Here is a 21,133-nt window from a genome sequence, read left to right on the forward strand (position 1 = left end):
TTTGACTCTCTTATTCCTTCCTGCTAAACAGAAAGACAGAAATGCTTCCTATTTTATGGAGTACATATTCCTGTTTATATTCCTGTATAATAGTTTCTTTTTTTAAAATCACATTTTGAACTTACATTCACTCATGATCTATGAAAACCCCTGATCCTTCTCTGAGTAAGCTGCCATCTCACCACTTGCTGTGCTGTAGGTATGCGTCTGACTGTCTGCCAAAGTATGAAAACCTGCACTTAGAATTATAGAATCGTAGAATAGTTTAGGTTGGAAAAGACCTTTAAGATCATCAAGTCCAACCGTTAACCTAACACTGCCATCCCACCACTAAACCATGTCCCTAAGCACCTCATCTATCCTTCTTTTAAATACCTCCAGGGATGGGGACTTGACCACCTCCCTGGGCAGCCCATTCCAGAGCCTGACAACACCTTCTGTGAAGAAATTTTTCCTAGTGTCTATCCTAAACCTCCCCTGGTGCAACTTGAGGGCATTTCCCCTTGTCCTATTGCCTCGCTACACTCTCAGGTAGTTGCAGAGGGTGATGAGGAGGCTGAGGGGGGACCTTTTCTCCAGGCTAAACAAGCCCAGTTTCCTCAGCTGCTCTTCATCAGATTTGTGTTCCAGACCCCTCACTGGTTTTGTGGCTCTCACATGCTCCAGCAATGCAATGACCTTCTTGAACTGAAGGGCCCAAAACTGAACACAGTATTTGAGGTGGGACCTCACTAGTGCTGAGTCAGGGGCATGATCACTTCCCTACTCCTGCTGGCCTTGCTATTCCTGATACAAGCTAGGATGCTGTTGGCCTTTTTGGCCACCTAGGCACACTGCTGGCTCATACTCAGCCGACTGTCAACCAGTACTATCAGATCCCTCTCTGCCAACAGCCTTCCAGCCACTCTTCCCCATGCCTGTAGTGTTGCCTGTGCAGGCCCTGGCACTTGGCCTTGTTGAACCTCATACAGTTGGCCTTGGTCATTGATCCAGCCTGTCCAGGTCCCTCTGCAGAGCCCAGTTTGGTGTCATCTGCAAACTTAATGAGGGCGCATGTGATCCTGTCATCCAGGTCATTGATAAAGATATTAAACAGAACTGGGCATAGAACCGCAGCCTAGGGGACACCGCTTGTGATGGGCTGCCAATTGGATTAAACTCCGTTTACCACAACTCTCTGGGCTTGGCCATCCAGACAGTTTTTTACCCAGCAAAGAGTGCATCTGACTAAGCCATGACCTGCCAACTTCTTTAGGAGAATGCTGTGGGAGACTGTGTCAAATGCCTTGCTGAAGTCCAGGTAGAGAACATCTACAGCCTTTCCCTCATCCACTAGGTGGGTCACCTGTTCACAGAAGGAGATCAGGTGACAGGCAGGACCTGCCTTTCATGAACCCATGCTGGCTGGGCCTGACCCCCTGATTGTCCTGCATATGCCTGGTGAGCGCCCTCAGGATGAACCACTCCATAATCTTCCCTGGTACCGAGGTCAGGCTGACAGGCCTGTTGTCCCCTGGATCCTCCTTCCGGCCCTTCTTGTAGATGGATATCATGTTTGCCAACCTTGCCCCTGCTGAATCATTCTGTTATTTTTCTGACTCCTTCTCTGGGTTGACAGAATAAATTTGACTTCCAGCCCTATTATCCAGCATACCTGCAGTGTTGCCTCTTGACAATTGGCAGATTTAAGTGTGTCCTCTGTTCAGTTGTGTAGGTTGCTAATGAAAATACTCCCTGAAATTAGACAAAGGTCAGACCCTTGCAAAAACCCACTCAGTAAACCTTTCATTTTTGAAAGTGAGCTATTAATTTTTTTTTTTGGGAAAAGGGGGTGTCATGTAATCAACAAACTTTGCCTTCATTCACTAGTAATCTCCTGTAGAAAATACCTGCTTATAAGAAAGGATGTGTGAGGGAGTCATCTGCCTTTTTTTTTTTTTTTGGTAATACTAGCTGGAAAGCATAAAAGGGGAATTGGGAATCTCCTGGTTTCTGGTCTGTGATATCTTTTCCCCACTGTTTCTCAGTGGAATAGAACAAAAGTTGAATGTCTTAATGATCTGATGGTGCGTAAGAAATAGGACTAGTTATTCCTATGTGCAAAGTAGGACTTTACTGTTGAGAAATGATCTCATACCACAAAAAGAAAAAAAGTGGGGGTGCTTGTTTGCACATTAACTATGTGTTTGTTGATAGTTGGATGGTCAGATCAGGGTATTCCGTGGCTGTTGTAGTGGCTTTGATAGTCAGGTCTATGTTTTCTCAGGTTGAACTCCTGTAATTACTGGATGCTCGTAACATTGCAGATTACAGTTGCTAGAGAAGAGGCAAAAAGGAAAGTATACTTTCAAATATTGAAAAGTAGTCTTTCGTGTTCAGACCTTACATTTCACCTCTGTTAGTAGTGTATACTTTGTGTCATTATGGAATATAATCTTATAATTTATTTGGTATTTGTGTCTATAGAAAAATATGTCATGAACTAAATCTTGTCATGAAGGTATTCTGTGACATACTGAAAAATACATAGAATTTGATGTGTTGGGGTTTTTTTTGTGGAGACAGAGGGCCAAACACAGCAGCATGACTATAGCTAGATGTAAAGTCATTGATATTCTTACTGTAGTGTTTTACTGGTGATGTCTTGTTTGCCTGTGAAATTGAAACAAACACTGATTAAGATTAATCCAAGTCTGCTGATAATTACACTAATTGCCCACAGGTTGCTAATAATAAACTTGTGATTTTTGAAAGAGATGATAGAAGTTAGCATGACAGATGTACTGACTGCACTAAATTTGATGCTTGTGGAATGCAAACTGAATAAAGCGTGGATACCATCAGGATGGAGACTAACATGGTAATTACTTGAACAGTTGAATGCAGGACATTCATACAGAGATGTAATGTTACTTATATTTTTGAGTGTACCTGGTATGTCAGAAGGCTGTGTACTAAAGTTCTTGATAAACAGATTTGAGTTCAGGCCTTAAGCTGCAAATTCCTGCCATTTGAGATACAGGTAGTGCAGGATTCAGACATCAGAACCGTACATGATTTTATAGTTATCCTTATGAGTCGGGTGCTACCCCTCTGCAAAGTGGTGAATTTCAACCTTAAGCGTGAATCTATGTCACCTTTGGGTACACCAGGAGGTATCTTTCCATTGTTTATTTCTCAATTTACAGCAAACTTGGTAAAAGTGCAACAGAAACTACAGTGGGTTAAAAGACCACTGAAATTTGGCTCTTTTTTTTCTGATGAAACACCTGGCTTTACCCACTCCACATGGTATCAAAATAAATATTAGAGCAGAGAAGTCATTTGAAAGTATAAAAGAGACAGTAAAAGAGCTTTCCTTAGTTTGCTAGTTTGTTGTGAGAAGAAGTTGGCTGTAAGACTTCAAGGGGAAAAAAGTCTTATTGAGTGCTTTATAGTTATTTTATTTTAAATTCATGTAGTGCTAAAGAAGACTGCCCACAGCAGGTCTACACTAGCAATGATAATGCAGGAAGCTACCTTTCTTCTGCTTCTGTCTTAATTAAATAGCATCAGCCTGGAAGCAAGAGGTTGTCATTTTTTATTTTTTTTTTTATTCTTTCTGGCTGCCTGTATACAGCATTTGATCTTTTCTTGTAATTATGAACAGAGGTGCTGACTGTGATGGTGTATTTTGCAATACTCTGTGATTGAAGGTCCTTTACTGGATGCAGTTCTCTAACTGATGTTGAAATGTTAACATCATGCCTTGATTGCTTTCTTTTCCTTTGAGCTGTGTTTCTTGGTAGCTCTCTAGTAAGAAGTAAATGAGAACTGAAAAGACAGACTTCAGTTTCATTCTGCTTAAATTCTGTTCTTCACATCTCTTTCATAAACTTTGCTATGCAGTAAACTCACTCAACGTTTTTTCAAATAACTTGCCTTAAAAAAAAGTTCATTTTTTGTGACATTGCTCTTCAGCTTTGAAGAAAATTTAAACATTCCTATCCAGTCTATTGATCCTTACTTAGTGAGACCCATCTCTCTGGTGTCAAGGAATGAACTACACACTGAAAGCAATCAGAAACTGCTTGAGTCAATCTAATTATTCTACTCTGCCTCCCAGCAGATGTCAAAGAAGAATTGGAAAAGGAGAGTTTTCAGCCCAGATGCCTATGTGTGTATTGGAATGGCAGAAAATTAAATGCCATGAAGGTTCAGGATAGCAGCTTCAACGTGAAGAATTCAAAAAATTTCATCCTGGGACTCTTCATCCTTGGCTTAGTTACCTGATGGATTTTATGGAAATACTTGCCAACAAAGTTCTGTTGTTCTACCATGTCTAAATAAATGTCACAGGCATCAATTGGGCATGCAGCTTTTTATGGTGGGGTGACAGAAAATATTTTTTATTTAAAAAAAAAAAATAAAATCCCAAACAACAAAGACCAACACATCTTCCCTGTGCTCCAAACAACAACATAAAACCAATGCCAAATAATTTAGGCTGAATGAAACAGGATCTGGTAACTTAGGGAATGTTTTTCAGCTGTTACATAATTCACTGAAATAATGTTTGTAGCTTCATGTGAGGTTTTTTTTTTAAGCAGTGTATGGTGTTCAGTATGACTGACCTGGTGTTCAGTTTCTTAGCTGAGAACAGACCTCAAAACAGTCTTAAACGTTTGTGCTCTCATGTGGTATGAGGTAAGAACAGAGCAGAATCCTGCAAATGCGCATCATCCAGCTGAGCACACATCCTGGTGTGGCGGGAGGAGGGTGGGGGTAGGAACACATAAACAACTAGAAATGTTTAGCTGTAATTTACAAATATGAAATTACCACATGCTGGTTTATTTTATACCTACAGAAGTTAGATGTTTACAATTATGCATATAAATCTTTGCAGTCTTACTTACATGTTTGTGAATAAATTGCCTGTTCACATTTGGGCATTCAGTGGATTTGTAGATAAATCAGGCTCATCAGACATGATGAATATGATTTTGTCTACTCGGCCTCAAAAGTAAAGTCCAATATTTGTATTTTAATGTTGTCTAGAAAATGAAGTGATGTGGCATGTTAGGCCAGATTTTCTTATATCAAAGAGCAAGCTGGACAAATTTCCTGTAATTCTTTTTGTTCTTTGAGTATATATAGAGTAGCAGCATGAAAATGAAATTAATTTTGTTTTTAAAGACCCAATAAGGTAATAACTACAGAGAAAAAAAAAGCAAAAATAAAATCAAAATCAATCACTATATTAGTTTACGTGATAGCCTACACCTGGGAAATTGTAACTTCAAAATTAACTAGCAGGTATAGAAAAGAAAACAAGTCTAAACAATCATTTTTATTTAATAGCTCTGGGTGGTGGTCGCTGGAACCCTAGGAATTTAATATGAAAGTTTCATACTGAAAAAATATTAGTACACATATAAATCTGTGGCTTTCCCAGTGTGATGTTGTGTAGTTGCTGGTTATGTTTTCCTTTGAGACCCGGTTGCCCTTTTTGCAGCAGTTCATTGTAGCAGTAGTCCTTTGGTTTTTATGCATTTAAGGGAGAAGGATTGTGGCCGTGCCTTTTACCTTGAACGTAACTCATTTTCATCACCTCAGGTCCCATGCAGTTGATTCTGGCCTCAGCAAGTCATCATTTCCTACATTCTTGCGCGCTGCTGTACCTGCATCTCCCACCTCTCCTTTCAATTAGGGTTTGGTTTCAAAGCATCCTGTAATGGTTTTAAATCCCACTGTGGATTCGCTTCTACTCTGCCCTCTGTGTGTGGTAAAGATCATAATTTAGAATTATTTGGCACTAAGATGTGGTATCTGTCACTACTGACCTCAAATGTCTTTCTAAGAGATTGCCTACATTGATGCTTCCAGGCATGACAATTTTACTTTCTAGGTGCTGTATCTTCATATTTCCTATGTCTGCCTGGCTTCAGGGGCTGCTACCATGGTAGTAACGCATGGTGTAGGAGGCACCCTCTTTGCTGTTTTGTGGCGTTTTGTGGTTAGATTCATTTTCTTTTTCCTTTCCTCTGAAGTTGCCGTGGGATTTGGGTGAGCTCTGTGGACTTCATGGGTCTCGGTTCTGCAAAACTCTTCGGCCAATGCTGACTGCTGTGCCAGAGAAGCACCCAGGTGCTTTGGCCCTGGCAGAACCAAGTCCTAAGTCTTGATGGCACACGGTTGCTTTTGGCTAGGTTTACACTCGTAAATATGGTTAAAAGACTCTTATCTTTATTGCCTGCCTTGGATCTCAGTATGTGTAAAAGGGGTAATGGTTTTAAACTAAAACAGGGTAGGTTTAGCCTGGATATAAGGAAGAAATTCCTTACAATGAGGGTGGTGAAACACTGGAACGGGTTGCCCAGAGAGGTAGTGGAGGCCCCATCCCTGGAAACATTCAAGGCCAGGTTGGACGGGGCTCTGAGCAACCTAATCTAGTTAGTGGTGTCCTTGCTCACTGCAGGGGGGTTGGACTAGATGACCTCTAGGAGTCCTTTCCAACCCAAAACATTCTATGATATGATTCTATACGTTGTGTTTGTCTGAATCCCAGATGACTCTGTCAGTTCTCACATGGCGGGTTGTCTCTCTAGTATCACTTGTAATCCTCTTTCTCCTGGGTGGACTGGCAGGCCGACGTGATTCACCCTGTGTAACCTGAGTCAAGAGCAGCAGTGGCGTCGGGTATAACACAAAACTTCCCCAAGAGAGGCCCCTAGCAAACATACAATTTCCTCATCACAGTAAATGCTAGCTTTGTTTATGGTAATTGTGGTGACCAGAGGTGAAATCCCAGTTCAAAGACAACGATTTGTGAATGCCATGCTGGTTTGCTGGCCAGCGCTGCTGTGGAGCAAATACAGCGGCAGTGGTTGGTCCCATGCCACTTTGCCCAGTTTCTTACCTTCTTTCATATCCCCGTTTGCCTCAACAATGCTTCATTAATTTACCTTCCTATCTCCCCTAAATGTCTTCTGCCTCTCCAGTTGATCTCTCCTGATCATACTAAGTACGTAATTATAATTACAATAATGTTAAGGCCTATGAAGTTTGAGACATAAAACAAACAGAGGAATGACTCTGTACTTCTTCCTCAAGGAATGTAGGTTTAAGCCTTAAAAATCTGCATATTTGGGAAGAAGATTGTTTCAATGGTAATAGCTCAGTATTTCTGAACTGTTTGGCACGATTCCTAATAGGTGGTTTTTGGCAAGCTGCTTTCAAACCATTTTGATTCTATTCACAGTAGCCCTTATACTTGTTAAATTGTTGATAAAATGATATTGCAAGAAACAAAAAAATCTGGACATGGAGGAAAAAAATGGCAATATAATCAAACAATTTGGAAAGACAAAATAAGCGTAGGCCAAGATGTTGATGTATAGCACTTTTGAATTGGGAGCTGCTGCACTAATGGGTATAAATAATGCAGTACTTTTCCCATGGGGGTACTGTAGAGCTTAATTGGTTAATGGCTGCAAAGCACTTTGAGATCTGATGTCAAGATATGCTATGTAAGAGCAGAGTGCTGCTTAATGAAAGTCTAAATGCTGCTGCATAACACTGTTCTGTATATGTGTCAGTATGTCCAGCTGGTGTCAATGGTGATCGAGCCCATGGATCATGTTGTTGGGCATGTTTAACATTCAGCAAGGTGACTGTGGCTATGTTTTGGTAAATCAACATACATTAATAATTTGCTTTATTTGCCAATAGGACTGCCGCCTTTTTTAATGCAAGTTTTAGATTTCTTTTTAATGCATGATGATGTTTTGCGTGCTTTTCAAATTTGCTTACACTAAAAATTAGCAATCTTCCTTTAAAAACTAAGCCTTCAAATTTGTTATATGAGTACTTTATAAAATTACAATATACCTGGTCCTAAAAGCATATTTATAATGAATAGAATTATTATATTTCATATGTATATTAAAATTATAGCAAAATTTATGAATAAATACCAAATGTGGGAATAAATGGTAGGAATGTGGAGTCTGACTGAATCTTTTTGTAATCTTTTTCTTTTGCAAGTTCCTGTTGTGGAGAAATAATACTTGAGAACTCCTAGAACTGATTTAGTTCTTAGGTCTTTTTAGGCAGTACAGATTTTAAGATCTGATTTGACACTGGTTACAGTTTTGTCTTTGTCTTTCTTCATTATGATTTGTGAGGAAACCTCAAGAAGAGTGTGTTTTCTTATTTTTGTGTATCTGTCTCTTGTGTGATTTTCTTTAATTGCATTTGCTTATGTGAGTTTTCAATAATTAAGTGGCTTCTGTTATGACAGCACCTTTTAGCTCACATACTACATGGTAGGCTAGTTTATTTGCAAAGAATATCACTAGAAGTAATTTCTTTGAGGGATCAATACTTTAAAACTTGAATTCTAGGTCTAAGAGTGGCTCTGAGTCCCTTTTAGAAGTTAGTACTTGTCATTACTAATTCTGAGTCTGATGAATTTTTATCTTTAAATATTCCCATTTGTTCATTTATTGTTTTCTTCCAAAGCTTATGAGCATGGACAAGCAAATGAAAGTGTTGTGGGTATTTTTTTTCCCTTTCCCTTCTCTCTTTTAACTGCTTGGTTTGTACTGCCCTAGCTTGGTATCTTATTGCTAGCCTCTTTGTGTGGCTGCCAAGGTTTCTTGCATAATTTTCTTGACAAATGGCTTATTAATATTTCATCCCCGTTCCTACCAACCTCAGAGAAGTGGTATGCCCCAGGCAGGAAAATGTAGTTCCTTCCTTAGGAGCCTTCTAATCTTTTCTTTAAACACTTTGTCAGAGCCCGTGACAGATAAATGAAGACGATGCAGTTCAAACTAGAGATGACTTCTTTGTACACGTGTGATCATACATTTTCTAACTGGGAGGTGCTGGACTGCAGTGGAATTTCTGCTGCAAACATCTACGTTTTCTCTTCTATATCCATACTGAAGTCTGTGAGACTTATTGATTCTGAAGGAAAATCCGTTGAGAAATTTGTCTCTGTCTTTCTTGTTTTGATTGGCTGTTGAAATATACATAGTCCTGGTAAAGGCTCTGTCTGTTCACAGACTTTCATTATTTCTATAATAGAGACAGACCAAGGTGCGATCCTGCAGCTGACTTAGGGTTTGAGTTGAGATCAAGTCTGCATCACAGCTAGAACTGAGATGTGGGTCTCTGAGATTTTTGGCTCAATCGACATGATAGCAAATATGTGAAACTGATCTCTTTTAGAGCTTGGTGTGACAGAAAATTGATATGACACAAAACTTCTAATACCCCCTCCACCACTTAGGATTGAAACATGATGAGAAAGGCTAGTTTGATTTAAATGTTGATTACATACATATTAAAACCATGCAATAACTCCCTGGTTCAAAATACTGATTACATTTCTTATTTCATGTTACTATTTAGATTATTCTTTTAAACTACAGCATGATGTCTAGGGTATTACTAAGGAGGGCAGCTGGAGATAGAATCATAGAATCATTTAGTTTGGAAAAGACCCTTAAGATCATCAAGTCCAACTGTTAGCCTAACACTGCCATCCCACCACTGAACCATCTATGTTGAGTCATGGATTTCCCCAGTTCTCCTCAAGAACAGAAGGAGATGGCAGGAATCGGAGTACTACCAGGAGACAGCAGGTAAAGCTGAAGACTCCTCTTAGTTTGTGGATGAACAGATTGATTCATGTTAGCTGCTTCCTCTGGCATGACCCATCTAAGTAATTTGGTTTTCTTAGTATTGGGTGGGCTGGGTTTGTTTCTCAAGTTTAATTTTTCTCTGTACCATATAAGGTGTCTGAAACTTGGGTATTTGGGCATGTTGAATATTTTGCAGATGAAGGTTAAGTGTAGCCCATTAGGTAGCATGTGTGTAGAATCTGATACGTAAGACGTTGCTGTGTTTATTTCTGCCTTTTCCCTAGAAGAGGCAGGCAGTCATTATTTAATCAGTTGAATGATGCCTTCTGAGTTGAAGGATATCTTCTTTGTCTACCACAGGCATCTCCAGATGGCTGGGCTGCTCCTGCCCTTGCTGGGGAGGTGCAGCACTTCTCCAGAAGGGAAGACTGCAGCTCTCCAGTTGGCCTACGAGGAGGATCCAGCACTGGTGGCTGCAGTTGAGCCATTCTGCCTTAAATTGTGAAAATAAAGCACATACCTCTACCTTGATGCTTTTCTGCAATGCGCGTCTTCATCCCACAGAGACCACTGACTCATGGCAATGCACCCATACATGACTTAACTCCACATGAGAAGCAGTGTTGAAGTTCAGGAGGTTCTGCTGTTTCAGGAGTGCAGCATGTACCGTGTACCCTGCTAAGGCAGGATGAGGTCTCTATGGTCTTATTATGTCCAAATGGTGTACTTAATCAGTAAGAACTAAGAAAGTATACCACTGCACATTAATACTGCTAATATCTGATTTATAAACAAATTAATTTTTACTCAGATAAAATTCTTGTTGGCATATACATCCATAGAAAAATACAGATAATAGAGTTGCAGATATTGGTGGAAAAAAGAAGGCAGAAGAGATAGTGGTGATCTTGACTGCAGTGAGGTCTTTAGAGGTATCTAAAAGTCTCTGTCCCTTTCATCTGACAGTTATTTACAATATGTCTTCTAAAGAAGAAAGCTAGTTGGCAACATTTTCAAGATATTGGAAAAAGAATATTCCCTCAGCAGACAAAGGTAGCGTTTTTTTCAGATTGCATCCCTTGAAAAATAGATGTATTAAAAAACAGGAGACACATTTGAGAATAGTTAAGAATTTCTGCATTGTCTTTTTGCAGTCTGTAATTTGTAATGTAATGCATTCAAAATATGTTAGTGTAATGAGGATTTTCCCTTAGAATATGGAACTGACTGTTAGGTGTTTTGTCTCATTGTGGAGGGAGGGAAGAACACAGGTATGTCAGGTCACAGCTGCTTGATTTTCAATAGAGTTTTGTGTGCCTTAGTTGTCACACACTATTGAAAGTTTCCACTGAAGGGCTTAATTGACATTTCTTCAGTAACAAACAAACTCTGTTTTAGCTTGTGAAGAAGAAAATCAAGAAATAATTAAGGTATAAATGAAAGAAAATTAGGTACTGTTTCTGTGTAGGGGTGACCTTCCTTAATTTAATCTACTACTGTGTATATATATATATGAAATCCCCTTTTTATTGCACTGGTCGTTTCTTTCCTCTGTATTTGCTTATGTTGTTTTTATTCATCTGTTTTTTTCTGTTCAACTTAAAATGGTATGGTTGGACTGCTCACCTTAAACTTCTGAATTTTGCATGTTGTAGAGTTTGGTGTCTTTCCATTTGCTAGAACTAGAATTCTGAATTTGTTTTCCTGGGGTCTTTAATGGCAATTGTGCTGTATACTTTTCTCTCTTAAAAAAATATTACATACTCTCTGAATAATTCAGCAATTTGATGTACCTGATTAGCTTGCTGATCACAAATTCCAGTGTGTGGATATGGTACTTCTGAACTGCTTAAACCAAATCCACTACAGGTTGTCCTGAAACTCAATTATGTCAGTCTTTGAAACAACATTATACCAGCTAGGCAGCACAGCTACAGAGTTTACAAGTATTTTGACTACTGAAACATGTTTTACCTGTCTTGAACCATATGTCGTGAGAAGTATTATCCTTTTAATAAGTGGGAAACTTAAGGATAAACCTGAATAATCTTGGAGTGACGCTGTGTATCAGGGGAAGCTAGTGCCTGCAGCAGCCTTTGGAGGACCGCATGGGGAACTGAAACTTGTTGCATTGTGATGTGAACATGACGTTTGTCGTCATTTGCAATATCCAACTTGAAACTGAATGGCGAGAGTCCTCAAGTGATAATTCAAAACATTTTAAAACTGCTGCTTGCCCAGAGGCCCTTGCAGAAGTGTGTTCCCCTCTCCAAAGACTTGCTGCCCACTATGACTATCTTGGCCCATCCTACAGTCCTAAAGAAGGTGGTTGAAGGTCTGCCTCAGAAGTATGGACCACATTTTCTCTGCTTGCCTTCAGGTGCTTCTGTATGTAAAACAAGGCATGAAATACTGGCCTTTGTTCAGACAATAGGCATCTTCTGGATCAGTGAAAGAGGTACATGGTGGTTAATACCTTTTATTTCATATTTAAGAAGGTCTTGCGTGTAACACTGAGAGAAAACATAGTCATGCCTTATCCTAGAAAAGGTTTTTAAATTTTCTCTCTCAGTATTGCAAGCCTCAAAATGTTGCTGAAGGTGGCATCATGATTAATGTATCACTATTAGAGAGCAGACAGCAAGCCAGCTTATGACACACTTTTGCTTCAGCTGAGAAAAATAACAAAAAATAAGTTATTCTGTATGTTTCTTGAAACTTGCTGATGGATTATTAACTAGATGAACTCCAAGTACATGAAAAAATTAAGAGCTGAATACTAGAAAGCTATGTTATTTTGCCTGGTGCTTTGTAGTGCGTGCAGTATTTTGCTCTGTTGGGTGTTTAGCTGTCATCAGGGACACGTGAAAATGTTCTTCCCTTGGAAGGTCAGGTTCTAAAATGGATCCATTCTAAGTTGTCTGTAAGGCTATTTCAGATGTCTGTGTTTTACAAATTCAGCATGTTCAATAAGAGTGAAAGTCTATTCTGGTGTGCAACAATATATCTGCATTTTAAAATGAGCTTGAAAAACATTTGAGCTTGTTATTAGTATTGCATGTAATTTCTGTTATATCTTACGCAATGTAGATATGGTCGTGCCGATACAATGATATTTGCTGGTGTATGCCTACATAGTTTTCAAAACTAAAATTCAGTGCTTAGCTAAATTGCTAAGCAGACTGGTAAATGTCCAATTTTAGCAGCCTAGCATATGTTTATAATTTTTGTTTTAACATATGCTATGTTGGTTGAACTCCCCTCCCCACACATACGGTAGATAAAAGCTGTCACATCACAAAATGGTGGCAGCCCAACTTTTCTAACATTTTCCATGGCACTTCAGAGTCTTGCATTAATTAGCTATTCTTGGAGAGGAGACAGACTCTCATCTTTGCAGGATTTTGGTTTCAAACCCATCATGTACTTTGGTTTATGTATGCAGTAGCCCATCTGTGTTTCTGCAGCCATAAACAGTAAAAAGCACAGGGCATACAGAAGAGTGGTCAGCGAGAGTGAGGTGCCCTTGCTTCCCACAGATAAATACCTAGCAAATGGCCCTGCCAGCAGGCCTGTGTGGTTCACTGGTGGCCTCTAGTTCGCTCGAACGAGAGCGTTCTCTCTTCTACTTCTCTAGGAGAGGTGGGTGAATAAAACAATGCTGGTGCACAGGCCTTTTTCTTTTCATTGTGAGCTGCTAAACTACCATTCTTTTTTTCCCTCCTTTTTTCAAGGCAGGTGTAAGGAGGAATTTCACTGAGTCTGACTCTTTCCTAAACCTCAGCACAGTAGGGGGGACTTGCGACCAAGACCACTGCAGCTGTGATAATGCTGTCTTAATCCTTGTTCCACTGTGACATGGAAACCTGGATTTAGATGTGAAAGGCCATGCCTTAACAGTACAGCAATAGGATCCCTTATCACATCAAACTGCCTTTTGCATGTGCTCCAAAACCATGACATTTTTTTGGTATTCTGTCTGCTGTTTCCGTGTTGTTAACCTCCTGACTGTCGTGTACTTTTGCATGTGTAATGTCTACTGTGCTGCTTCACAGGGAATGTGGGGGATGAAGGAGCCTTGCCCATCAACTGAAACTGCTGTAGAAATGGCACAGGGTCTGTGGTAGAACACTGACTTTGGCAAGCGCGGTCACATCTGTGCCTGGTTGTTGCCATTTAACCCAGCAGGCAGCTAAAAACCACACGGCCATTTGTTCACTCTCCCCCACCCCCAGTGGGATGGGGGAGAGAATCAAAAAAAATAAAAATAAAAAGTAAAATAAGTGGGTTGCCATAAAGACGGAGTTTAATAGGACAGAAAAAGAAGGGACAATAGTAATAAAAAGATACAAAATAAGTGATGTACAGTGCAATTGCTCACCACCTGCTGACTGATGCCCAGCCAGTTCCTGAGCAGCAGTCCTCCCCTGGCCAACTCCTGATGGTTTCTATACTGAGCATGATGTCATATGGTCTGGAATAGCCCTTTGGCCTGTGTGGGTCAGCTGTCCTGGCTGTGCCCCCTCCTAGCTTCTTGCTGGCAGGGCATGGGAAGCTGTAAAGTCCTTGGCTACTGTAAGCACTACTTAGCAACAACTAAACCATCAGGGTGTTATCAACATTCTTCTCATACTAAATCCAAAACACAGCACTATGCCAGCTACAGGGGGGAAAAAAACATTAACTCTACCGCAGCCAAAACCAGGACACTGGTCTATCCACAGCACGGACAGGGTTGTTCTGATGCCTTCATCCCTGGGTTGTATGGGTGCCACCTCCTGCCCTCTGGTCTACCTTGAAGCTGCTCAAAACCTTATACACATGTGGAGGCACGGTTCCAAATGTATTGCCAAAACATTGATGTACTATATTGTCCCTATCAAAGATCTAAGTTCCTGCAGTTGCATTAGACTTCTCAGTATGGAGATTGAGGTACAGGGACAGGTCCATAGAGCTTCAGAGGAGCTGCTGAGGTACCTGGGAATGTGGCAGTGTCAAGGTAAGGACCTATGTAATAGGAGATGGTGGGCCTTGTGCTTGCATGTCCACCTGCAGGGCTTTGAGAAGACCAATTGGGAGCTGCTGGTGGGGCAACCTGCTTCCAAAACCCTGTGTCGTCTCCCAGCTGTGAGACAGAGCCATTGTCAAGCCCAGAGCATGTGACCCACTGGTAACACTGGTAGAGCACTTTGTAATTTTTGGATTGTAGATGCCAGTGGTGGTTGTTCAATATTTATTTCCCATTTTTGTATTTGTTTTCAGCTACAGGACCTACAGCAGCTGTTTGGCTTGCTGTAGTTGTTAGCTGGTTGCCAGTCTTTATTGTGGGATTCAGGTTTTGTCAGTGTGCACAGAAACCAGTTTCATTTTACTGCCAAATAATAAGCATGGTGGAAACGAAGGAAGAAAATAACGAATTTAAACTGTGCTTTTTCAGACCTTTAGATAGATGTCTACTAAAAGTTACTGTCTGTTATTTACAAGTGAACATAAGTAATTAGTATATCCTTAACATCAGTTATTTATTGCTAGCAGAAAGGTAGAGCTTTCTTTATTTTCCAGTGTTGCTTTCCTCCCTGGTAAACATGTCTTTGATTTGAAGGTTTCTTGTACAGTGTAAAGAGTATAAACATGGCTTTTTCCTTCCTTCTCTATGATTTCTCTCCCCAGATGTAATTTATCACCAGTTGAGTTGAACTAAGTCCGATAGCATTTTTCTGTATTGACCCTGGAAGTAGCATACATGAGTCTGTGGTGGGAGAGGGGAGCAGAAGAATGGTGGTGAAGGGCTGCAATGTCTTTGGCAGTCTTGTGTGATACCATATTGGAGGCTCCTTTACTGCTTGTTTGCTGTTGTTTGCAGTACTTAGATATTGGATAACTCATTGGATAACATAGGATAAGTAACTTTTTTTTTCTTACTGCTCACAGTAGATTTTGCTTTAGATTAGAATAATAGTGCAGATAATAATGCAGTTTAACTATTTAAGGCTAAGCATAATGTTAGGATGAAAACTGAAACAAGTTCATCTGTAAGTTTTTTCTCCTGTACAAGTTTGTGAAGAGTATCTATCACTTGCTCAGAAAAATTAGCATTTCTGAACTGTTGCAAACTGATAGCAGTGTTGCTCACTACAAATACTGAAAAATGATCAGGTAAGCCCTTAGAGATGTACATGTTAGAGTCTACCTTAAAAATAATGAGTCTTAAAATAAAGACACAAACAAACAGAAGTCCTTCCCTCCCCCCCCCCCCCAACACTTATAGTTCATGTTCTAACTTCTTCCATAAAGTTATAATCATGACACGAACTGTTTATGGGAAAGTTAAACTTATCATATGGTTGTCTGATTCTCGGAGGAATGGTATTTAGGAGAGCAGCAAACATCACGAGACTCACGATAAAGTCACGAGAGTTTTTCATACATTACAGTTATGTATAAGCTTTGAATTGAATTTTTTAGAAAAAATGAATGTATGGGCAGATGGTGATATTTTCTTAAGGGAAGCTGAATTCATTATCTGTCTAGAACCGGGTATTTCAAGCAGCTGTTTGAAAATGAGAACTCACTTTCCATGAAGGAGAACGTATGTTTGGGGAGAATGGATCCTCTTTTCAAAACATAGGGCTATCCCTCATTTAGTCTGTGTCAGAGGGGTTTCTGGTGTGTGTGAATTCAGTTATGGAAGAACCTTATCAGTAATGGCAAGAACTAATTTGGTGAAATAGTTTTGCAAACTCTTAAAAAAAAAAAAAAAGGCACTCCTTAAAAGTTCCAAAACTAGATGATAAAAGTTGTAGATGCTCTCTTTTCTGAAGATACTCAATCAGAAAAAGGATTAAACAAATTTTTTCGTAATCTTACGCTGCCCTGCCAAATTTAATTTCTGACTGCCTAACTTGCCTTTATTTTGATTTATTGAGGTACAGTTACTTCAGGAAATAGACCTATAGAGAATACTGAGATGTAAGCCAGAAGAAAGGAAGCCAAATATGAACATAGCCTTTATCTTTTACAGATGGGTTTTTTTGGGGCTCTGTATTCTAGAATGTGTTTATTCTATTTGCATATATATTTTTGGAGCTTAAACATATGAAAAATAATCTTAGCTTGTTTGCTCTTTTTTTACACTCATTTCTCTTATGTTCCCATGGAAAGCTATCCAGATACTGTAATCCTAGCATAAAGATGGAAAGCTATCCCTTGAAGACTGTGGTCTACTCATTGCTTATGTCTTTTCTTCCCCTGTTTCTTTAAGAAGACTTTCATGGCAAGTTCTTTCACCCAGGAAACCTGTGGACCTGGATTTCTTGGTTCATAGAGAAATACAAACTAGTTGGTTGTTTGGAGCAGATCCTTTTCCCCAGGCACTTAACTTATAATGCTTCTGTTTTCCTATTCCGTAATAAGCAAATTGTAATGCTTAATTATTTTAGTGGAACCTGTGGTAATATTTGTGAAGCCCAACTATAGACTTTCAAGTGACTTTGCATCTCAGAATGGGCTTATGCATTTGGAGTGACTGAAGGGCTCTTGATCCTCAAAACTCTAGTTTTGGAATTATCTCTTTGAGCACTACAGAGTAATGCAGCTGTGTACACATGAAGTACAAGGCCTGTTTATAAACAGGGTGGATGGGTAAAGATGGCCCTTGGATAGGAAACAAATTGTTCAGTTCAGGTATCTTTTAGAATCTCCTCACTTCATTCACCTGCCTGATTTTTGGCAAGCCTCCATACCTGGTACAGCAGTGTAAGCCATGAAAATAGCCATTCTGGGAACATATGGAAAAGGGGGTTTGTGCTCACCCCAAAGTGCTAAGATTGGTTCTGACTATGTGGAGGCTTTATTGTGAATCTTGCGCAGTACTCATATGTGAACTTAATATGCTGTTTATATATAAATATATGCCTTGCGGTCTGGCCATCTGTTTTTTCACAGTGGTTCAGTGGTTTGAAAGGTTAAACTGGTTTTGTTTGGCATTAAGTTAGAATTAGTGATGATTGCATAGTGTGTGCCACATGCATCTGGTTGGTGTGGAATGCTTTTTGTAGCTTCTGCTAATGGGGGGAGATGATACAACAGTCAGTTAATGCTTGAGGTTTTATTATAAGCAAGTCCCTGACTGCTGAAGGGTGTTGTTAAATTTCTTTCTCATAAGTAGTGTTCAGTTATTGCCTCATATTTTAACTGGATGAAAAATACCGTTTCAAAGAAGGCCTGATGTTTATTCAACTGGGAAGAGCAGCAGTATCTAGAATAGGGTTAAGGCTAGGCTAGAGTCATTAATACTGATGCAGTGATGCAGAAGACTGATAATTGAATAAGATATCCTAGCTCATGTTTGAACACAAGGGTATTTTCCCTCCTCTGAAGTTTATAAATGGGAACTTTGTCATATTACTCAAGCAGACATTTGGGTTTCACTTATCTCTAAGATACTAGCAATTCCTGCAGCAAGATTGCAATTCCTAACTAATTTTTTAATTGGTTTCTTTTTCTTTCTCTAGATCATACAAGAGTTTGCAATGGCAATGTTCTGGAAATTCATGAGAGTAGCTAAGTATTCTAAAACAGCTTTATCACCAAAAGTAAAGGTAAGAGGAATTCCCACCCATTCGAAGCACTCTTCATCTAAGTCTGCACCTTCAGATTTTGCTCCCAACACACCCTGCTCAAATACTGTGGAACTGCTTGGTAAAGCTTATCCTCAGGATGACTACAGCAATGTCACAGAGAAGATTCTTTCCAAGGTGGGGAAGAACTTGCACAACAGAAAGCATCACCCTTTGTGGCTAATCAAGGAGCAGGTGAAGGACCACTTTTACAAACAATATACAGGACGCCGTGGGACTCCACTCTTTTCTGTCTATGACAGTCTTTCTCCAGTGGTTACAGTACAGCAGAATTTTGATAGTTTGCTTATCCCACAAAACCATGCTAGCAGAAGGAAAGAGGATAACTACTACTTGAATCGTGATCACATGCTAAGAGCACATACATCAGCTCATCAGTGGGACTTGATACACTCTGGCCTAGATGCCTTTCTGGCAGTGGGAGATGTCTACCGCCGTGATACAATTGATAACACCCACTACCCAGTCTTCCATCAGATGGAAGGAGTTCGGCTCTTCTCCAGTCATGAGGTAGGAATTCTCTAGTTGGGGTGAAAGAGATTTTGTGCAAATGGCATGATTTTGTATTTGCTGTAAGCAACGTACATGCATGTAAACATGTTACAGCAACATGTGCTATGCTGTACATTGATAAAGACCAAGTGACTGATCGTTTAGTAATACTTCTAATTTGGGAAAAATATAGGTGGAAAATCTTGAATTTGAAAAGACCTATAAACTTCCCCAGAAAAATGTAGAGAAAACCAGAAGGACAGTATTCTTGAAAGCTTGCAAAATAAAACATTATTGGAAAGGAAACGGCTTGTTCAGCTAATGATCTGCATGATTCAATCTAGTTCTATCACAAGTCTATTCTGGTGAGGTCACTTTACCAAAAACTTTGTCATGTTACTACTTGAAGGACTTATGGATGTGAGTTATTGCAGCTACATCGAGTGCAGTTTTTATTCTGTCATCTTTTTTCTTTTAATAGTTCCAACCCTCTGTAAATGAATGTCTTTTTTAATTATTTGTTCCATTCTTCATCTCATGTTAAAGCTGCATTGAAGGATTCATTTGTTACAGCTGATAGTCATGGGTGTGTGATACATACACAGTAAACTCATCAGAGTCCAGAGGCATCAGCTAAAGAGCTCTAGGTACATGTCCAAGACTCTTGAGTTTTTGTATTTTGTTGGCTCAACTTGCATGTTCTGTAAATGCTTGGGTGTCGTTAAGTATTCTGCTGTATCATTGATCAGTGGTAAATATAAGCCAGTTTGTTTTTCCAATAGTAATTGATTTGTATAATTTGTGTATGCTTGTAGCAATACTGCCAAATTCACATTTCTATAACTAAAACTAGCTTATTCTAATAATACTGAGATGTAGACCGTTCTTAACACGGTTGCCAATGGGTGACAGGAGCTTGGCAGGGAAGCCTGATGGGTTTGGATGCCTGAGGGAGAACTAGGGTAATCACAAAGCACCGCTTTTCTCACTGGTGGAAAGAGTTCATGCTGCCTGCACTGGTGTTTCCCACCCCATGCTGTCAGTGCTTCTTCCACTTTCAAAACAGACCTGCCTCTGCAGATGTCCTGGGAGCTGTGCAACAGCTTCTTTGGTAGCAAGGAAATGGAAATCTTTCAGATTTATCCAATCTTGTTTGTTTGCTGTTCTTTTCCCATAGGCCCGTTCATGAATACGGTCAGTGTATATGCAAGAGAAAAATGTGCAATGCTACATTAAGAAAATGCCATTTCTTAATGTTTTATGTTCATGACAAATTTTTTTACTTGAGCAGGAGCTCAGGTATTCAATGGAAAGATTTTATCCGCCACAAAATTATAACATCAACACTCTTGCAGGATGAAACTTCTGCAAACTTAGGTGTGATTGGTCTAATTCTTGAAATTGTTGTTAATGAATATGCCCCTTAAGAAATTTTGGTCCTAATGACACAGTATTTCTTCTCTACAAATTTAATAATCGGAATAATAGTTATAATAGGATTTTAGTAACTGGGAAGAAAGCTACAGAAATGTTCACTGACAGTTTTTATATAGAAATACGCAATGTGTAACAATCTGATTCACTGCATTATAGATTGCTTTTTTCTTTTTCATCAAAAAAGTGATTGAGATGTTTTTGGAGAATGCTAATAGCTGATGAATTTGAAGTTAGCTATGTGCTGGAAAATGCGTCTGCCTCTCTAAAGAATGAAAGTCCAGTTGACTTTCTATACTGATGAAGAAAGAAGAGTGCTATGGTGTACAGTCTGTAAAGTCTTGTTTATTGGGCAACATGCATAAATTTTAAACCTGAGTATGATCTAAAGCATCCTTTTTTGCTTCAGTTGCAGATTAAATACTGGTAGTCTTGCAATATGTGAAATATGTGGAAAAAATTGAATGTGTAACTCTGAAATTTCACTGGTGACTGTTTCTGTTTTATATTCTGGCTGCCTGTTCAAAATAACCCAAATGTAAATAATTGCAGAAGGAACTGTCTGAGTGGAACAAAGACTAAATGAAGGTAATGCTAAATGAGAGAAATATTTTCATACTTTTATATTCATTTATTTATACCTATGTTTAAGTTGTAATGCACTGAGCAGAAACGTGTGCATGTCAGGGCCTGTTACCTTCCTCTCAGATCTTTCATTCATAACCAGACTGCAATCTCTGGCAAGAGGAAATTTGCACAGTGGAGATAAGAATCTTTGGAACTAAGGGAAAGACTGTTATCTCTTACCTACAGGCCCTGGGTACACTTTCTCTTACGGCCAATACAATAATTTCATATGCTGTAGTCTGTTTACTGCTCTACTTCATTCTTTTGATTTATACACTTATCATTTGTCATTTTCTGAATGAAAGT

General features: G+C 39.4%; 1 protein-coding gene across 2 annotated transcripts in view; it reads left to right on the plus strand.

Moving 5' to 3' along the window:
- The window catches only part of FARS2 (phenylalanyl-tRNA synthetase 2, mitochondrial), a 250,347-nt gene that overhangs the window by 36,735 nt on the left and 192,479 nt on the right, over window positions 1–21,133 (plus strand). For both annotated transcript variants that reach the window (XM_035895900.1, XM_009640373.2), the window contains one exon: window positions 18,149–18,784. In XM_035895900.1, coding sequence (XP_035751793.1) covers window positions 18,167–18,784 — 618 coding nt within the window. In that variant the 5' untranslated portion in view covers window positions 18,149–18,166. The remainder of the gene's footprint in view (window positions 1–18,148; window positions 18,785–21,133) is intronic.

This window comes from Egretta garzetta, unplaced genomic scaffold (genome assembly GCF_000687185.1).
Source record: "Egretta garzetta isolate BGI_Z169 unplaced genomic scaffold, ASM68718v1 scaffold246, whole genome shotgun sequence".
NCBI classification, from domain to species: Eukaryota; Metazoa; Chordata; class Aves; order Pelecaniformes; family Ardeidae; genus Egretta; species Egretta garzetta.